Consider the following 18,119-nt stretch of genomic DNA (forward strand, 5'->3'; position numbering starts at 1 on the left):
AATAAGGGTTGGAGTCTTCCAACTCTTATTCATTTTTACACTTTGCAGTTTGCGGATAGATTGAAAAGCGTTGCCTAGCAACCGAATAACAGATTTCAAATGCGTTCTATTTTCAATTTCATCACAGTACCATTTGATTGGCAAACAGGAATACACGTACTTGTTTAAAAAGATATTCTGTGCCAAGTTGTCAAACTTTCATAGAAAAGTGTTAGAAATCGATTTTCGACCTTAGCATTTGGTGCAATGTATTGATTGAACACAAAAACTAGGGCAGGTAAGGTGAGGTTACATTATTTCTTCTATCTCTTTTATTTCGATTCAAGATTATATTTATGTCTCATTCTAAATAAATTACTTTAAACTGCAGTGCGCCCACGAAACATGTAAATAAAGATTGTTTAGTTGATGTCTTAAAATATTGTAGTCCTTTCTTCTAATAGTTAAATATGTCTAATTGAAAAGCTAAAATAAAAAAAATTTAAGTACTAAGCTTAATCCTTGCTATTATTTATAATGTAACTTTTAATTCATTGTGAAAAGCTGCTTACAAAGGAATACAGCCAAAGAATCTGCAATAGAAATCAATGTTTGGCGTTTTTACAACATTAAATAAAAAATATAACATGTTTTGTGTGAAATAATAGTAAATTAAATATTATGTACCTAATCGTTGCGTGTAAAAAGGTTTTAAGGCGTAACATGTTATGTTCACCACACACGCTCAGTGCTCAGACAAAACTTACAGTGTTCAATCTATACAATATAATATTATATTATTATTTTTAACAAAAAATTAAAACCGACTTCCAAGGTAAAAACAATAACAACATCCATATAATATGAACTAAAAAGTATTAAATAATTTTTCTTATGTAATATTGCCTTTTTCCGAATTCGGCTAAACCTCAACTATTTCTGTACTCAAACTTCATCATTTTGAAGTCGATACCAGACAGCTGAATCTTCAGTTCTCTGACAGAATATTTGAAACTTTTGGAACTGGCACCGACTTCAAAATTATGAAGATTGAGAAATCACCATATGTTTCCATATAAATTTTGAGGAGTTCCCTCGATTACTCATGGATCCCATCATCAGATCACCGCTTTTGTGAAAATGGGACCAAATTGGAGTAAAACCTATATAACAAAACAAACATTTTGAAAAACGGTTCACAAACGGCGGAGTAGTGGTCGAACATACAAAAAAAATATATCCACAGCCGAATATATAACCTCCTCGTTTTTTGGAAGTCGGTTAACAAGCCACTTTTTTTCCCTTATGTCCCTTTGTTCTCTTTAATCTTTAAAACTACGCAACGGACTTTGATGATTCTTTCAGTGTTAGATAGCCCATTTATCGAGGAAGGTTATAGGCTATATCTATATTTTATCACGCTAAGACTAATAGGAGCGAAGAAATAGAGGAAAATGTGGAAAAAACGGGGAAAATTATTTGAAAGGGCTAACTTGAACGCGCTAATCTCAGGAACTACTGGTTCGAATTGAAAAATTCTTTAAGTGTTAGATAGGCCATTTATTAAGGAAGGCTATAGGCTATATTTTATCACGCTAAGACTCATATGAGAATGTGGGAAAAAACGGGAGAAATTATTTGAAAGAGTTTATCTCTCGAACTACTGGAGCAATTTTTATGTTATTTGGCACAGATAAGAAGTAGACCACGTGAAGGATTATAGGCTATCGATTTTAATAATTTTTTCAGTGGCTGTATTAAGTATATTTTATACCCGTGCGACGCCGGGGCGGGTCGTTAGTACTTAATATTTTGTTAATTTGTGTATTAAAGATTTTATGTTTTGTGTCAAGTCAGAGATATTCTGCTCCGCAAAGCTAGGACACCTAGATATAAGATCTAGGTGTCCTAGCTTTGCGGAGCAGAATATTACCGACTTGTTTCGTTAGAAAAGCACATACAATAATATGATTTAAGAGCATTTTTTTAAACGGGCTTTGGCCCACCACACATTCCCACCACTGTATCTCCTGTGTCGCCAGGATCGACAGCCGCGGTCCAAACTGCAACCACGAAAACCCTTTGATAATATGATCTCAGAGAGCCCAAAAGCTGCCTTGGCAACCGCAACGAAATTAATCAGAAGAGAATAGGAGGAGTAGGATTAATAACAATTTAAGAGCATCTAAATGAAAGACTCATTTTAGTATCAACTAAGTAGGTTCTAGAATCTAGGCCCTTTTGTGACCTTAACACTAACCTCTTCGCTAGTGACGTCACGATATCGATTACACGCGAATACCGAATCGATATTACACTTCGTGCACAAATTTCGTGCAACTTTTATCATACCGATAACTCGGTAGTTATCAGCCTGATTTACACAGCCTTATCGGTATCATAGGAGTTTATTCCTCGAAACGGTCGTAGAATAGTCACTTTTATGTTTATGTAAATAAAGGATAGATTCCTTTGGTTTGGATGAAAGGCTTTGATTGAAGGGAATTTTTGCTTGTAGATAAATTGCAAATGCTTTTAGACTAATTTGTTAAGACACCTTTAGGGATAAGATTTGTTAATGCATTTAACATTGTAATGACAACAAATTGATTGAAATGGAATCATAAATTGAAACAAGATAAGTAAGTGGATTAGGTGGGTTGAAGGTTTTAGGCTTTTTGTTTTAAATGATAATAATTACTCTGATCAATTAGAAATAATAATTTACCATCGACTAAATTAGAATTTGCACTGTCAGTAGTTACTATGTTTTTTTTTTTAATGAAATAAGGGGGCAAACGAGCAAACGGGTCACCTGATGGAAAGCAACTTCCATCGCCCATGGACACTCGCAGCATCAGAAGAGCTGCAGGTGCGTTACCGGCCTTTTAAGAGGGAATAGGGTAATAGGGGAGGATAGGGAAGGGAAGGCAATAGGGGAGGGTAGGGAAGGGAATAGGGCAGGGGATTGGGCCTCCGGTAAACTCACTCACTCGGCGAAACACAGCGCAAGCGCTGTTAATAAGCTATGTTAATGTTATCCTCAACATTGTTGCAAATTCTTATTTGGACTCCAAATTATGAAAGACTAGATGACCCCCACAACTCTGTGCCGAAATTTATTTATGTGCGAATACCGTAAATATTTCCACAACAAAAACCATTGAAGGTAGGTATGTTCTTTTCCCGTATCTAAGAGTATCTCTATATCAAATTTATTTTAGTTATTGAATTTTTAGTCTAAGAGCGAGTATTCCAGAATCTGATCGCAAAAAGTGAGAAAAGAAATTGACTTAAGCAATACCGGGGTAATTGGAATAAAACATTTTGATCCTTTTTTGTCCTAATAGCGGCTGATTCTGTGTCTGAAATATGCAAATATAAAAATTTATCTAATGATCAAGTATATTTTTATCTAGATCGTAGACCTATACCTAGCATTAACATGGAGTTAGCTACTTTACTGTAAGTTTGCCGAACGCTCGCTTTCAGTCTAATTATAAAGATATATTATGTGTACACATTATATTTTTGACGACCTCTGTGGCTCAGTGGTAAGCGCGTCGGTAGCTCAAGCCGGAGATCGCGGGTTCGAATCCCGCCGACGGATCAAAAAGTTTTCAATATTCCCGGGTCTGGATGTGTATTAAATATGTGTATGATATAATAAAAATCTTAAATATATGTATAGTATAAAAGTATTAAATATATTTCCGTTGTCTGGTACCTGTAACACAAGTCCTTTAGGTGCTTAGCACGGGGCCAGACTGACGTGGTGTGAAGCGTCCATAGATATTATTATATTATCGAGTCACGCTGGCCGCTAGTTTGAAGATGCTTTGCCCACAGACTATTTACCAAAAATGGACGACCGCACCGTGGACCTGATCTTCACGGGGTCGCTGAAGCTGCTGCCGCCGGTCAGCTCCAAGATCGTGAGGATATTCACCAGCAGCACCTTCACAGGTAATGGTCTGATGATAAGCGATTACTAGTATTATTTAGTTATTACTAGCTGATGACGCCCGCGACTCTGTTGCGCCAAATTTCGTTTATCGCGTGAAAACCGTACATTTTTCCGGGATCAAAAGTATCCTATGTCCTTTTCCGTAACTCAAAGTATCTTCATGCCAATTTTAAGCAAAGTCGATTCAGCGGTTTGGGCGTGAAGTGTTAACAGACAGACAGACAGACAACAAACTTTCGCATTTATAATATTATAAAGTAGGTATGGATATTCTACTGCAAAAACACTGTAACCTTATAATATTATACGAGAAGTCAACGCCTCTGTGGTTCAGTGGTTACTTGGCTCTGGACTGGAAGGTCGTGAGTTCCATGCCAATTTTTTTTTATGAGCCTATGCTATTGTGGCGGTACCTACAATTCGCCTAACATTCCTGCATCGCACTATCGAAGTTTTATGAGCGCGTCAGTATATATACGACATCTGAAATGTATCACGTGGGCTTCGGCCTGACCGAGCACAACACCTCGCTCGGTCGGAAGATCTTCCTTTGGCCACCACACATATCCCACACTAAGCAATAATTATGATCACGGATTTCCATAGCAAAAGTCTATTCTGCGCCTGATCTCTCGCTGATCGTGTCGATCATCCGTGAATCGTCTGACAGATTTAAAAGTGAAGAAAGAGAGATTGATCTCGTGCACTGCGCATATACTTTGAGCACTATAAAATCTGAATAGCTGAGACAGGTCTTAAACTAAAACCTGGAGGTTCATTAAAAGATAAGCGAGTAAGCATGTGCTTTAAAACATGGTGCCAATCATTGTTCTTCATTGTGTGTTAACGTGAAGTAGGACCTTTATAAAATTTCGTGTTGAATTGATGAATACTGCATTAAAAACCGATGCGTCAGATGCAGAGCCGACTGCGGTAACGTTAATGTATCGACTTAATATTACACTGTTTCGTACTTAACAACTGAGGCCGATTTAACCACAACTTAATGGCTGTTTAAACGTTGGTTCGATATTTTTTTTTAATGAAATAAGGGGGCAAACGAGCAAACGGGTCACCTGATGAAAAGCAACTTCCGTCGCCCATGGACACTCGCAACATCAGAAGAGCTGCAGGTGCGTTGCCGGCCTTTTAAGAGGGAATAGGGTAATAGGGGAGGGTAGGGATGAGAAGGGAAGGGAATAGGGGAGGGTAGGGAAAGGAATAGGGTAGGGGATTGGGCCTCCGGTAAACTCACTCACTCGGCGAAACACAGCGCAAGCGCTGTTTCACGCCGGTTTTCTGTGAGAACGTGGTATTTCTCCGATCGAGCCGGCCCATTCGTGCCGAAGCATAGCTCTCCCACGTCTAAACATGGCTCTCCCACGTCTAATACGATATCAGCAACTTAAGCATTATGATGCTCTCGTTGGAAGAATTTGAGGATAATTATCACCGAATACATAATACAAGACATTCCTTCTACAATACAATAATTATTAAGAACAGATTCGGATAGAAACAAAGCATATTTTATTAGAAAGCTTTATATTACTACTCACACTACCTACATAGTTCAGAGCAAGTTTTTTAATATTTATTTTGTTTTTTTGATAGATGGTAACATTTTTGGTACATTGACTTTATATCGTTAGTATTTAAAATGTTATATTCCGTTTTAAACTATCCTACTTAATTTTCAGACACTGCGATGGAACGAAACACTCTGATGGCAAAGTGCTACCCGCGCATCAAAGACTACTGCCGTGAGAAGCACGGCTTGGAGTTTCAGGTCAGCAAACATTGTCATCCTTAATATTAATCAAAACTGCAGGGCAATTCACGATTCCCATTCCACATGGTTTCGGAAACTATACCGTGCGGTCATAGGTCAATGGAATGGGATGTCGCGCGATGAAGTTTCCGAATACGAGTCGAATTAGGGCGCGTTCAGACGTGCGCGTGTTCTGCGCGTGTTCTACTATAGCGTATAGGAAAACACGCGCGCGGCCTCCGCGCAGGTTCTGCGCGGGTTCAGCGCGTGCCGCGGCCCGCGCGCGTGTTTTCCCATAAGCTTTAGTAGAACACGCGCTGAACAGCGCGCACGTCTGAACGCGCCCTTACGCATTGTGAATCAGGCCCTGGACTAATTATTGTCTGCTGTTTTTGTCTTGCACGTTGGAAAAGCCATATGATAGAGTATAGAGTATAGATAGATTTTATAACAGCTGTAAGTAATTTATCCTGAAATGGTAAGCCTGAAGTAAATGATTTTATTTCTTTATTATATTTACCCATGAAATAAGTAGAAGTAACATATTTATTTATTTATGAGGAGAAATATGCAATAATTTTATATCAAAGATTCCCTCGTAGAGTTACTACGTCGCGTCGTAACAACTCTACACGATAACAATAGTATTATGAAATTAAACATTAACTTTTTTATGTTAACGTAAGATTATTTTCTAGTCTTTTTCTATTTATTGTTTATTGAAACCACAGACATAGATCAAGATAGATACCGCATGTGTATGTACTTCGCGTGCCATATCGCGTTCCCAAACGACGAGCAATGCTCGTCTTTCGAAAGTCTGTTCTTTAGTCTGCTATCGGAATCGGACGTCAATCGTAAAAATGCCTAAATGCCGAAAAGTGCCGCATTGAGCTGTAGAAATTCAAATAGAAACGTTGGCCTTCAAGGGCGTCGCCAGCCGATGGCGCAGGGGGGGGGCAAGTTGACTTTACCTACTACAGTCTACAATTCATACTTTACTCACTCTCTATAAATGAGAAAAGTAGGTATGAATTGTAGGTAAAGTCGACAGCACATGAAACTTTTCACTTGTACTACGAGCCTTACATCTATTACCAGATTTTAATATTATAGTGGTCGTTGCTTTTGCATTATATTTGGCAACGTTTTTTAGAGTCTCTAGGGGGGGGCAGCTGCCCCTCCCTGCCCCCCCCTGGCGACGCCCTTGTTGGCCTTGATAATGGACACGTTTGGCAGTGGTAGGAAACAAGTGACACGCTCGTTTTCATACAAATGGAGTGACATGCGGTATCTACTGTGATTGAAACTGTTTTATTTCTTGTTCATAATATTAAAATATGCAGTCTGTATTAGTCTTAATCTTACCTCTTCTTTAAGAGCTTTTTCCTAGAAACTATGTTTTTATTTCTTTGTAGTAAAGTCTTATAAATCTGCGCTTTTATTTTTACTGACCGTAGCTTTTGTTCCAATGTTGTTCTTGTTTAAACCAGGAAGGATAAATTCAAAGAATCTCACAAAAAAACTTTGATAAAAATAGATTTCTATGGAATAGATCAGACGACAGAATATAAATATGAGCGTAGCATCTATCTTATTCGTGGTCCAGAGGTTATGAGCCTGGCTGGATTCGATTCCCACATTGAAAACATGTTACTTGCAAGTTTGGTTAAGACAATGCCACCGATTTTTTGACAAGATGATCCTCGTCTGATGAGCATGTAAAAGGCGGTCCTACGCCTGATCTCTCAGCAGGTGTGTCAGTTTTACGGTAATGAGAATAAAGGAAGAGCGAGTGCACTTGTGAACTGCGCACACACTTGGACACTATAAAATTTCTCCTGCGTAACTGTTCTAATTTCAATGAAGCTGGCCAACGTCACGCATTGTTATTCTGCTGGGACCAAAGTATTTTCAGTTATTTAGTCTTTAAAACATGTTAATATTATCTCTAATTACTAGCCTATTAAGACTACTTTTAGGCCAGCCTTTATCTGGAATAAATTTGAAAATAAAATATTTCATCGGTCGTGTGTGTCCCTTCCGCTGTAATTTAGTGTGTACGTACCTTAATCTTCACACTTTGGTTTTTCCCGGGAATCGGAGAGATTTATGTGTTCGCTTCCGAATGCAATTATGAGTTAAGATTATAGGAAAATATCTGAGAATTTCGGATCCAAACACTATAATTAAAGCTCACAATTAGAAAGATTTCACATGAAAAGTTTAGTATAATTAATCTTCTACTTAATATTGCTCGCAACCGTGGTATCCGTACATTTTTCAGTGTTGAATCTTATTTAACCGACTTCAATAAATGGAGGTTATCAATTCGACGCGTACGTATGTAATATTTCCAGAACTGTCCCATTTTCGTATAATATTATGTTAGTCTATATCATCGTCTGAACAAATGTGCCAAATTTCAAAAGTGTATGTAATATGTACTTATGTATGTATGTTTTTTATGTTTGTGTTCGCATATCTCTGGAACTACCATTCCGATTTCAGTAATTCTTTTTTTGTTGTACCAGGTATTGTTCAACTTAGGGAATAGTGCAAGTTTCATCAAAATCGGTTCTCAATCAGAGTTTTAATTCTCAATTACGTACAATTTTGAAGTCGGTTTTATCTTTTTAAAATACAGTTATTAATCATAACAGGTATTTAAAGTTTTACCAAATTTCATCCAAGTCGGCTAAATGCTTGGATTCATACCGCAACGCGACGTAGATGCATTTCTAAAATATGGATTTGACAGATTCGCAAGACGTCTCACGCAATTGAAATCTGTCAAATCCATACAAATTTATGCCGCGCCGCGCCTCGCCTCGCCTAGTCACGTTGCGGTCTGAATTGACCCTTAGAGACAATAGACACACAGACTAATATTTGAAAAATAGCAGTTTCGTAGTGTGCTAGTCCCTCCTTTAATATAAGTTAGCATAAGTAGTTCATAAACCATTCAAATAAGAATATTCGCGACTAAACTGCACATTGCAGTGCGAAGCCAGGGCAAGTCAGTTATAAAATTAAATCTATAGCAATCTAGTAAAACAAGTACGGTATTTGAGTATGCTACAGGCTGAATAGTTGAAACGCAACTGTAAACTGAGTTTTAAATAGTTTGTTTAGTAAAACGCACGTGGTTTGCCTTCCGTCGACAGAAATAATCCTTTAACAGTCGTTTGTTGATTTTTGTAAGGATCGTGGAGTAGATCAAGATAAAATATTTATGGATAAAGATGTTTTCTGTAGGTAAATTAGAAAGCAAAGGTAAATAAATCTACTCTTCTAAAATCGGTCTGTTGCCTATTTTATACAAATAAACGCGTACCACGGTAAAAAATAAATATTTTTACCGTGCGCTCACCCTAAATAATTTTGGTATAGGCAGACTAAAGACCTTTAAACCTAGGCAGACAGCAAATGAGACAAAAGCCTAAAATCGATAGCTCTTGCATTGTGCTTTATCGGTAGATTGAAATTATTTAAAGAAAGATTATATGAGAGTAAAATAAGAATCAAGTCATCTTTCATAGAATATAGATACCAATTTTTCAGACGGGCTTTGAAAGAAATAATAATATAATATCTATGGACGCTTTACACCACGTCAGTCTGGCCCCGTGGTAAGTACCTGAAGGACTTGTGTTACGGGTACCAGACCACGGAAATATATTTAATACTTTTATACTACTTATACATAATTATAATAAAGATTTTTATTATATGATACACATATTTAATACGCATCCATGACCCAGGTACTAGGTAACTTTGAAAACTTTTGGTTCCGTCGGCGGGATTCGAACCCGCGACCCCCGGCTTGAGCTACCAATAGCCCACCAACTGAGCCACATAGGTCGTCAAAATGTAGCTGCAGCATGAAAATAATATTAGCGCACTGCAAACAAAGCTATAGATGCTAAAGCTTAGCTTGCAATGTGTGTCAGGGATGTGAAAGCTGTTTATGAGACCTATCCGGTGCAGGAATAGTTCAGGATTCCTAATAGACGATTTGCTATTGAAAATCATAACCACAACAATGTTTTCTGCGTACAGTTTGATTTATTGCTTTATTGCTGCCACTGGTTAGTTTCTAATTTCTACTTTATTAAACATTCAAGAACTAAACTTAAGAACATTTTTTAAGAGGCAGACAACTCATTATTTTCTTGCCAAAAATGTGAAAGAAATCCCACATGAAATAGAGATACAATCTAGGTATCTATAAGTTAGTGATTCAATTATTGATGTAATATATGCATTAGGCTAATTGACCGACTTTTGCTCTGAGCCTCTGAGAACTCGTATGACACAGGGAGGGTAGACCATAGAATAGGACAATATGAAGTAGTAATAATATCTCCTCTTTCTAGCGCGCTGCAAAAATTCCAGCTTCTTTTCTTTTTCACTTCTGTCAGCACTCCTGTGGGCTGATTCACGATTTGCATTCGACGGATTCGGAAACTTGCGACCATTGGTCAATGATTAGCACGGTAGCCGGCAAGCGCTTATTAGATGTCACGCGCTAAAGTTTTCGAATTCGAGTCGAACTGCGCATCATGAATCAGGGCCCTCATGAGTACAAGCCCTCGTTTTCTTCAGGTGGTGGACATGCGTTGGGGTGTGCGCGACGAGGCCACAGACGATCACATGACGACGGAGCTGTGTATGCGCGAGATCAAGAACTGCCAGCGACTGTCCATGGGTCCCAACTTTGTCGTGTTCCTTGGACAGAAGTATGGATACAGGTGTGTGGCTTGGCAACGTGATGAGTCGTGGTGAGGCGACGAGCGGTTAATTAGGCAACTTGCATTCAGTAATTTTGTCGGCCAAGTTGGAAATAATAAATAATTAGAGGGTTTGATATAACGCATCGCTATTAAGGGCCTGTTTCACCACTTCCTGATAAGTGACGAATGGGCTATCCACCAATTAACTTGACAGATCAAGCATGGAGAATCTGTCAAAAATGTTGTGAATAGCCTATTCGCCACTTTATCAGAAAGTGGTGAAATAGGCCCGTGTCGTGGCGCTAGCATTGACTTCATCTCTTTGGAGTTAACTTCTAACTTTGCTGTCTAATTGAAGACGTAAGTGGAAGAACACGATAAGTAACAGTAAAAAAATACCGTATTTTGCATAAATGGTGGCTTTAGGGCCGGAAAATGTTTTGAAATAAAAAAATTGTGCATTTTATGTGTAGCCAGATACATCAGCCAGCTGATGATGAAGTAGATAAGTTACAAGGTTTGTTCAAATTGTAAGGGAAAAAATTAGTAAATGTCCGTATGTTACGAAATGTTAGTTATCGTATTCTTCAACTCACGTCTTCAATTATTATCGGACTGTCAATGCGTTGCATCGATCTAGGAATTGCAATCTTAGTTTTGTGTAGAACAAGTAGCTAATTCTTTCATTTTTCAAGATCAAGATTTTTCATATTATTAAAAATATAATTATGTATTATTATTTTGTCTATTTTTGCTACTTTCTTGTACTCTATCAAGATGGACTTTCTTATTAAACTTATTAAGATCACCCTGAAAAGCCGAGCCCAAACGAAATTGCATCCAATATACGCGCCCTTTATATCCGGCACGCCCCAAACGAGAGTCAATATTTGTTTGCCTCGTATTTTATTACATACAAAACCTTTTGGAGTATTCTATCTAGCGATAGATTGCTTTACGCACTCAACTTACGTTTTATTGATACTATACACACATTTTTTTTTTATTAAATAAGGGGGCAAACGAGCAAACGGGTCACCTGATGGTAAGCAACTACCGTTGCCCATGGACACTCGCAACATCAGAAGAGCTGCAGGTGCGTTGCCGGCCTTTTAAGAGGGTATACGCTCTTTTCTTGAAGGTTTTCAGGTCGTATCGGTCCGGAAATACTGCTGGTGACAGTTCATTCCAGAGTTTTACAGTGCGCGGCAGAAAGTTACGGGAAAAACGCACTGTGGAAGACTGCCACTCATCAAGGTGATGAGGATGGTATGTTTTTCGCGTGGGACGATAGCGAAAAGTTGCAGGTGGTATAATTCCGAACAATTCCTCAGAGCACTCCCCGTGATACAACCGATAGAGGATGCAGAGTGAAGCAACATCTCGGCGTAATTCCAGGGGGTCCAAGCTGTTTGAAACACTATGGCAGTCAACAATTCGAGCAGCCCTTCGTTAGATACGATCCAGAGGGAGCAGTTGGTATTTTAGCGCCCCTGCCCAGAGATGAGAACAATATTCCATATGAGGCCGAACCTGCGCCTTGTAGAGTTGTAGGCGTTGGTCCGGACTGAAGTACTGTCTCGCTCTGTTAAGAACGCCAAGCTTCTTCGAGGCTAATTTGGCCTTACCCTCAAGATGATATCGGAACTGGACTTCGCTCGATATGTTGACGCCAAGTATCTCAATGCTAGGGAAGATGGTTAAAGATGTGCCCTCGAAACGAGGATAAACGACCATTTGTGACTTTTTAGTGGTGAACGCGCAGACTTGTGTCTTGGCGGGGTTGAATTGGACTAAGTTACGTCTACCCCATTCAGAGACCTTGACTCCAATGAATTCTCCACCTTAGACACAAGTTCGTTTCGACTCTCAGTGACATTTTGCTGAGAAATATTAGGGGAGCCGGTATATACAGCATCACCTGTACTATCATCCGCATAGCAATGAATGCCTTTGGTTTGTAACATGTCATTGATATGCAGTATGAATAGAGTAGGCGATAGCACACAGCCCTGAGGGACACCAGCATTAACAGACTGAGTTTCCGAGCATTCGCCGTCAACTGCGACCTTTATGCTTCTGTCTGCTAAGAAACTAGTGACCCACTTACATACTTCTCGGTCAGCCCGTATGATGGAAGCTTTGATAGCAGCGCTTTATGCCAAACCCGATCGAAGGCCTTCGCAATGTCCAAACTAACAGCCAATGCCTCTCCCTTCGACTCAATTGCCTGAGCCCAACGATGAGTCAGGTATGCCAAGAGATCACCAGCCGAGCGACCCTTACGGTACCCGTATTGTTTGTCGCTTAGCAATCCCTGGCCGTCCAAGTATCGAAGAAGCTGGCTATTGATAATGGATTCCATTATCTTCGAGAAGAGAGAGGTTACAATATAAAAACTGTACCTATAACCAAAAAGTAATGACGTTTCTTATTATTACGTAAAACGTAGCCTATTTAAAAGTCAATGAAAACTTGAGAGGTGTCCCGGATGGAACGAAGTTATAAAAAAAAACTAAAAAAAAAAGAGAGACAGAGAGAGAAACACGCGCTACCGGCTACACGGCTTACAAATATAGCATTTTTGCTAGGTATTTTGTATTATACCGACACTTTTGTGTCATGTCATTACAACTTTTTTCGTCTCGCAACGCGCGATAAGGAACTTCGTTCCAATAACCATTGATTTCAATCCTAGTGATTATCTCTTTGTTGCAATCAGTAGGCAGTCTATCCACATTCAATGTCAATGATAGAAGTTAATTGACGAATATGCCCCTCAAAATGTTAACTTTCCAATAAGCGATTCATGATCTTGATCCAACGTAGAGAGGTCGCATTATGCTGTGTTTTTCTTTTCTTTTGTAAAGCTACACATATACATAATAAAAGCTATACACTGCGACAGCTTAAGCATAAGTGGTAGAGCCATGTCTTTACGTGGTAGAGTCATGCTTCGGCACGAATGAGCCGGCTCGACCGGAGAAATACCACGGGCTCACAGAAAACGGACGTGAAACAGCACTTGCGCTGTGTTTTGTCGAGTGAGTGAGTTTACCGGAGGCCCAATCCCCTACCCTATTCCCTTCCCTACCCTTCCCTATTCTATTCCTTACTCCCCCCTATTCCCTCTTAAAAGGCCGGCAACGCACCTGCAGCTCTTCTGATGTTGCGAGTGTCCATGGGCGACGGAAGTTGCTTTCCATCAGGTGCATCAAAGCAGCACCATCTACTGGCTAACGTGGATACTGCTTTGATCCCATATAAATTCGCGTAAACGTGCTCGATGCGTCGGATCGAATAAAACTCGCACTAACCCCTCCAATTTTGCTGAAATTTGGTATGGACATGCTTTGAGTGCCAGGAAAGGACGTAGGATACTTTTTATCCCGGAAAAAAAGGATGGTTCCCGTGTGATAAACGGATTTTGGCGTAACGGAGTTGCGGGCGTCATTTAGTACTTAATTAAAGCTGCACACTGCGGCAGCTTTGTGCAGTGTCGTTAGTGTAAAACACACACGGCGAGTTGTAGCGTAGTTTGAGCGACATCATGCGTAATCTTCACTTAGCTTGCTTATAAACTTTTCAGACCAATACCAACATACGTGTTGTCATCGGAACTCCAAATGCTTCGGGACGAACTGGCTGCGGGCGGCGTTGACGTGATACTCCTGGACACGTGGTATAAGAAGGACTCCAATGCGGTGCCTCCCGTGTCCGTTCTGCAGCCGATCTCCTCCATCCTCGTGAATTTTAACAATAAGGTAAACTATACGTAGAAATTATAAATTGGTAACTTTTAGCTTCTATAGAGTTTCCTTAGATGGAGGTGCCTGTTGTTATCAGGGTCAATTCAGACCGCAACGCGACGAGGCGAGGTGAGGCGCGGTGCGGCTTATATTTGTATGGATTTGACAGATTTCAATTGCGTGAGACGTCTTGCGAATCTGTCAAATCCATATTATAAATTTAGAAATGCATCTACGCGTCGCGTTGCGGTCTGAATCAACCCTTATGGTGTTATACTTAGTTGGTGAAGAGTACCTTAATGTCAGAGCAACATAGATTTTGTAAAAATCGGCCAAGTGCGAGTCGGACGGCGCACGAAGGGTTCCTTACCATTATAGAGCTAAATTAGGTCAAAAATTGTGTTTTTTGTATGGGAGCCCCCCTTAAATTTCAGAACTCTAGCTATAGCGGTTCTTGAGTTACAGCCTGGAAACAGACGGACAGACATCGAAGTCTCAGTAATAGGGTCCGGTTTTTACCCTTTGGGTACGGAACCCTAATTACCTACACAAGAGCTTTTATGTTCTGAAACTTAGATACACTATTTTGCCGCACCAACGCTGATTTTATAGTAGGCCAAAGGAAACGAATTATTATATTATTTGATTAACTTGTAGAGTTTCAATGATCAGTGCAGAGATGTTTGTCTTGTCGTTGATTGTGCTGGTGGTAAGCGAATCTTCTCCTGTTTGTAGAATTACCTTTGTATAAGTTCGTTTTTCACACAAGCCAACACATTTTGTTTGTCCATTCTTTCATTTGGTGGTCTGTCTATTCTATTGCTATATATATTACATTGTAAAAATGTTACTTTTTTATGAAATAAGGGGGCAAACGAGCAAACGGGTCACCTGATGGAAAGCAACTTCTGTCTCCCATGGACACTCGCAGCATCAGAAAAGCTGCAGGTGCGTTGCCGGCTTTTTAAGAGGGAAAAGGGTAATAGATGAGGGTAGGGAAGGGAGTAGGGGAGGGTAGGGAAGGAAATAGGAGAGGGTAGGGTAGGAAATAGGAGAGGGTAGAGAAGGGAAAAGGGTAAGGGATTGGGCCTCCGGTAAACTCACTCACTCGGCGAAACACAGCACAAGCACTGTTCCACGCCAGTTTTCTGTGAGCCCGTGGTATTTCTCCGGTCGAGCGGGTCCATTCGTGCCAAAGCATGGCTCTCCCGCGTACAATTTACTACGGTTTTCATGAACAGGAGTTGAGCGTAGTCCTATATCCTCATGAATTTCAACAACAAGGTGAACAATACTCTGGCGGCGCGCCAAACTGTTCCGTGTCAACAGGCCTTCGATTTTTTACAGCGGCTAGACTTTACGGCTGGGTTTTTTATTAAACATTTGACCGAAATTGCTAAAAAATATTATGTAACGCTCTCTTAAACTCCAATAACTACGTACCTAACTATATTCTTAGGTACTATAGGACCTAGGTACTCAATACAAGTACTTGCGTATGAACCACAATACGCAAGATGTGTATATCTACACAGTACCGACATGTAGAATTGCGAGATTTTAAAACTTCGTCTTCATTAATAAAAGTTGTCGAGTTCTCGAGCTTTGATACTGAAAGTGTATCCAAACCATAAAGTTAATATAGGTACCTAGTGGAATAGAGCAACAATCTCGAGCTGTCAAACGAAACTGAAATTGGTTTTCATTTGTGTGAAAAATATGTGTACGTATACACTTACACAAGCATGATTGAACATGAATTCTATGAGATTAAATTATCAACGTGCGGCACGTGCCGACTGGACGTCAAAAAAAAGTGCTGCTGTCATGTATCACACGTCTCTTTTTACTACGCAGTGTTACTGATAGTGACATCTCTCTTGCTCAGGCCTTTGTTTCTCTATTCCGCTAGGTATATTAACTTTATGATCCAAACACCTTCAGTATCAAAGCTACGGGTAATATAATTAACAACTTTGTCTGTCTGTCTTTTACCTATCTGTTTGTTATCTTTTCGCCCTTAAGCGGCCGATTCGATTAAGATGGAAATAAAAGATATTTGGAGTCCTAGATATGGACAAAAGATTTTCATCTCAAAAAAACTGCAAATAAAAGATGGAAGCTACATCTAATAAAACATAGCTTCGTAGCTTTTGTACTCCATAAATAACGGGTTCACTTGTATATGGGGTATAAAATCCTCCTTTGAGATAGAATAATAAGAAAGTAGGCGCATACATAGTGCCCTCTTAAGCGTCTAGCCAAAGAGAATTCCCAAGGAGGATTAGCGACGCGGCTGAGAAACAGTGGCGTAGCTACTAAGGGACAAGATGGGGCGGAGCCCCCGGGGCCCCCAAGTACAAGGGGTCAATGTTTGATTTACTAGGTATATATAATAATATGTATGTAAAAATAGATTTTTTTAGAAAAAACTATTTTTCCGACAGACCAAAATCTGACATGTTGTCAGTGAAATATCCAATTTACGCCGGCGAAGCCGCGCGGAACGTCTAGTTTATAATATTAGGGGTGAGTTCACATTGCGACGCGACGTGACGAGGCCGTTCGATGCATTTTTATTAAGCCATTTAGGACTTATTTAAACTCAAAATATTATTCTTTTCTACAGCTGTGGGTGACCGTTAGAAAAATCTATTTTTCCGACAGACCAAAATCTGACATGTTGCACACATCTTATTAGAACATTGATATAGAAACGTTGTCGAACGTCGAACAAAACTGTTTTTCACTGTCTATGCTGGTGCTGCCTCTAGCGTGAAAATATTGCAGTCGTGATAATCATAATAAATTATTATGGATCCTATTGACACGGGACGTCAAATTTCTTAACACACCTTCTTAGTGGGCCCATAAAATTTACGTTAACGCCTCCGTGGTCTAGTGGTACAGAGCGCGGCTCTTGACTCGGAGGTCGTGGGTTCGATTCCCGCGTTGGAAACATGTTATTTCCAAGTTTTGGTTAGGACAATGCAGGCTGATCACCTGATTGTCTGACAAGTAAGATGATCCATGCGTCGGATGGGCATGTAAAAAGACGGTCCTGCGCCTGATCTCTCGCCGGTCGTGTCGGTCTTCCGTCCCACTGGGTTATGAGAGTAAAGGAATAGAGAGTGCTCTTGTGTACTGCGCACACACTTGGGCACTATAAATTACTCCTGCGTAGCTGGCCTGGTTTCAATGAAACCGGCCACCGTCACCGAAACCGGTGTTTGAGCTACTATTATTAAAATTTACGTGTTGCAAGTTGCATCGCCATTTTTTTTAAACTGGTAGCAAAAAGTTAAAAACCTCCCTCTATTTTTTGCCCCTGGGTCCTTGGGCACTGCAGGGTATCTAGCTACGCCGCGGCCGAGAAACCTAGAACATACTCCTGGGAATCGCTGGGAATCTCTCCACTTTATTCTATTGTTTCCAGCGTTTGTACGCATCAATACACTTTTATCATCATCATCTAGTCATTATCATTGTGATCTAACTACGCATTTTATTCTGATGAGCGTTTATCATTATCACGTCAGTGCTGTTGCAATTATTATACTTACAGGCATAATAATGATTATGCCGTAAGTACTAAGTATATACCTAGCTGTAGATAGCGCATACCGTACTTTTAAGATCGCTTGGAAAATTTTCAGGAGGACAATTATGGATAGTTAAATACTGAACCAATAACGTCACATAGCCTGATCGTGATTCACCAATAACAACCCGACTATCACCGATCTACCAATAGCGTGTTTCAATGGTTGTGAATTTTGCAAATTGGCTGTTCAATAGGCTGGCACATTTTTTCCGTTTTCGACTTCCGAATTCGTAAGAGCCAATCCACACGTACCACAACCACACCACGTCGCAACGACAAAATGCCGTCAAGCAGTGGTTACGTGTGAATG

General features: G+C 39.9%; 1 protein-coding gene across 1 annotated transcript in view; it reads left to right on the top strand.

Annotated features, from left to right (window-relative positions):
- The first annotated feature begins 219 nt into the window (after positions 1–219).
- The window catches only part of LOC121736706 (NACHT and WD repeat domain-containing protein 2), a 48,680-nt gene continuing 30,780 nt past the window's right edge, over positions 220–18,119 (top strand). The window contains exons 1-5 of the mRNA XM_042128071.1: positions 220–277; positions 3,829–3,945; positions 5,647–5,735; positions 10,329–10,474; positions 14,046–14,220. Of these exons, the coding sequence (XP_041984005.1) occupies positions 3,843–3,945; positions 5,647–5,735; positions 10,329–10,474; positions 14,046–14,220 (513 nt within the window). The 5' untranslated portion in view covers positions 220–277; positions 3,829–3,842. The remainder of the gene's footprint in view (positions 278–3,828; positions 3,946–5,646; positions 5,736–10,328; positions 10,475–14,045; positions 14,221–18,119) is intronic.

This window comes from Aricia agestis, chromosome 19, assembly GCF_905147365.1.
Source record: "Aricia agestis chromosome 19, ilAriAges1.1, whole genome shotgun sequence".
In the NCBI taxonomy this organism is placed as follows: domain Eukaryota; kingdom Metazoa; phylum Arthropoda; class Insecta; order Lepidoptera; family Lycaenidae; genus Aricia; species Aricia agestis.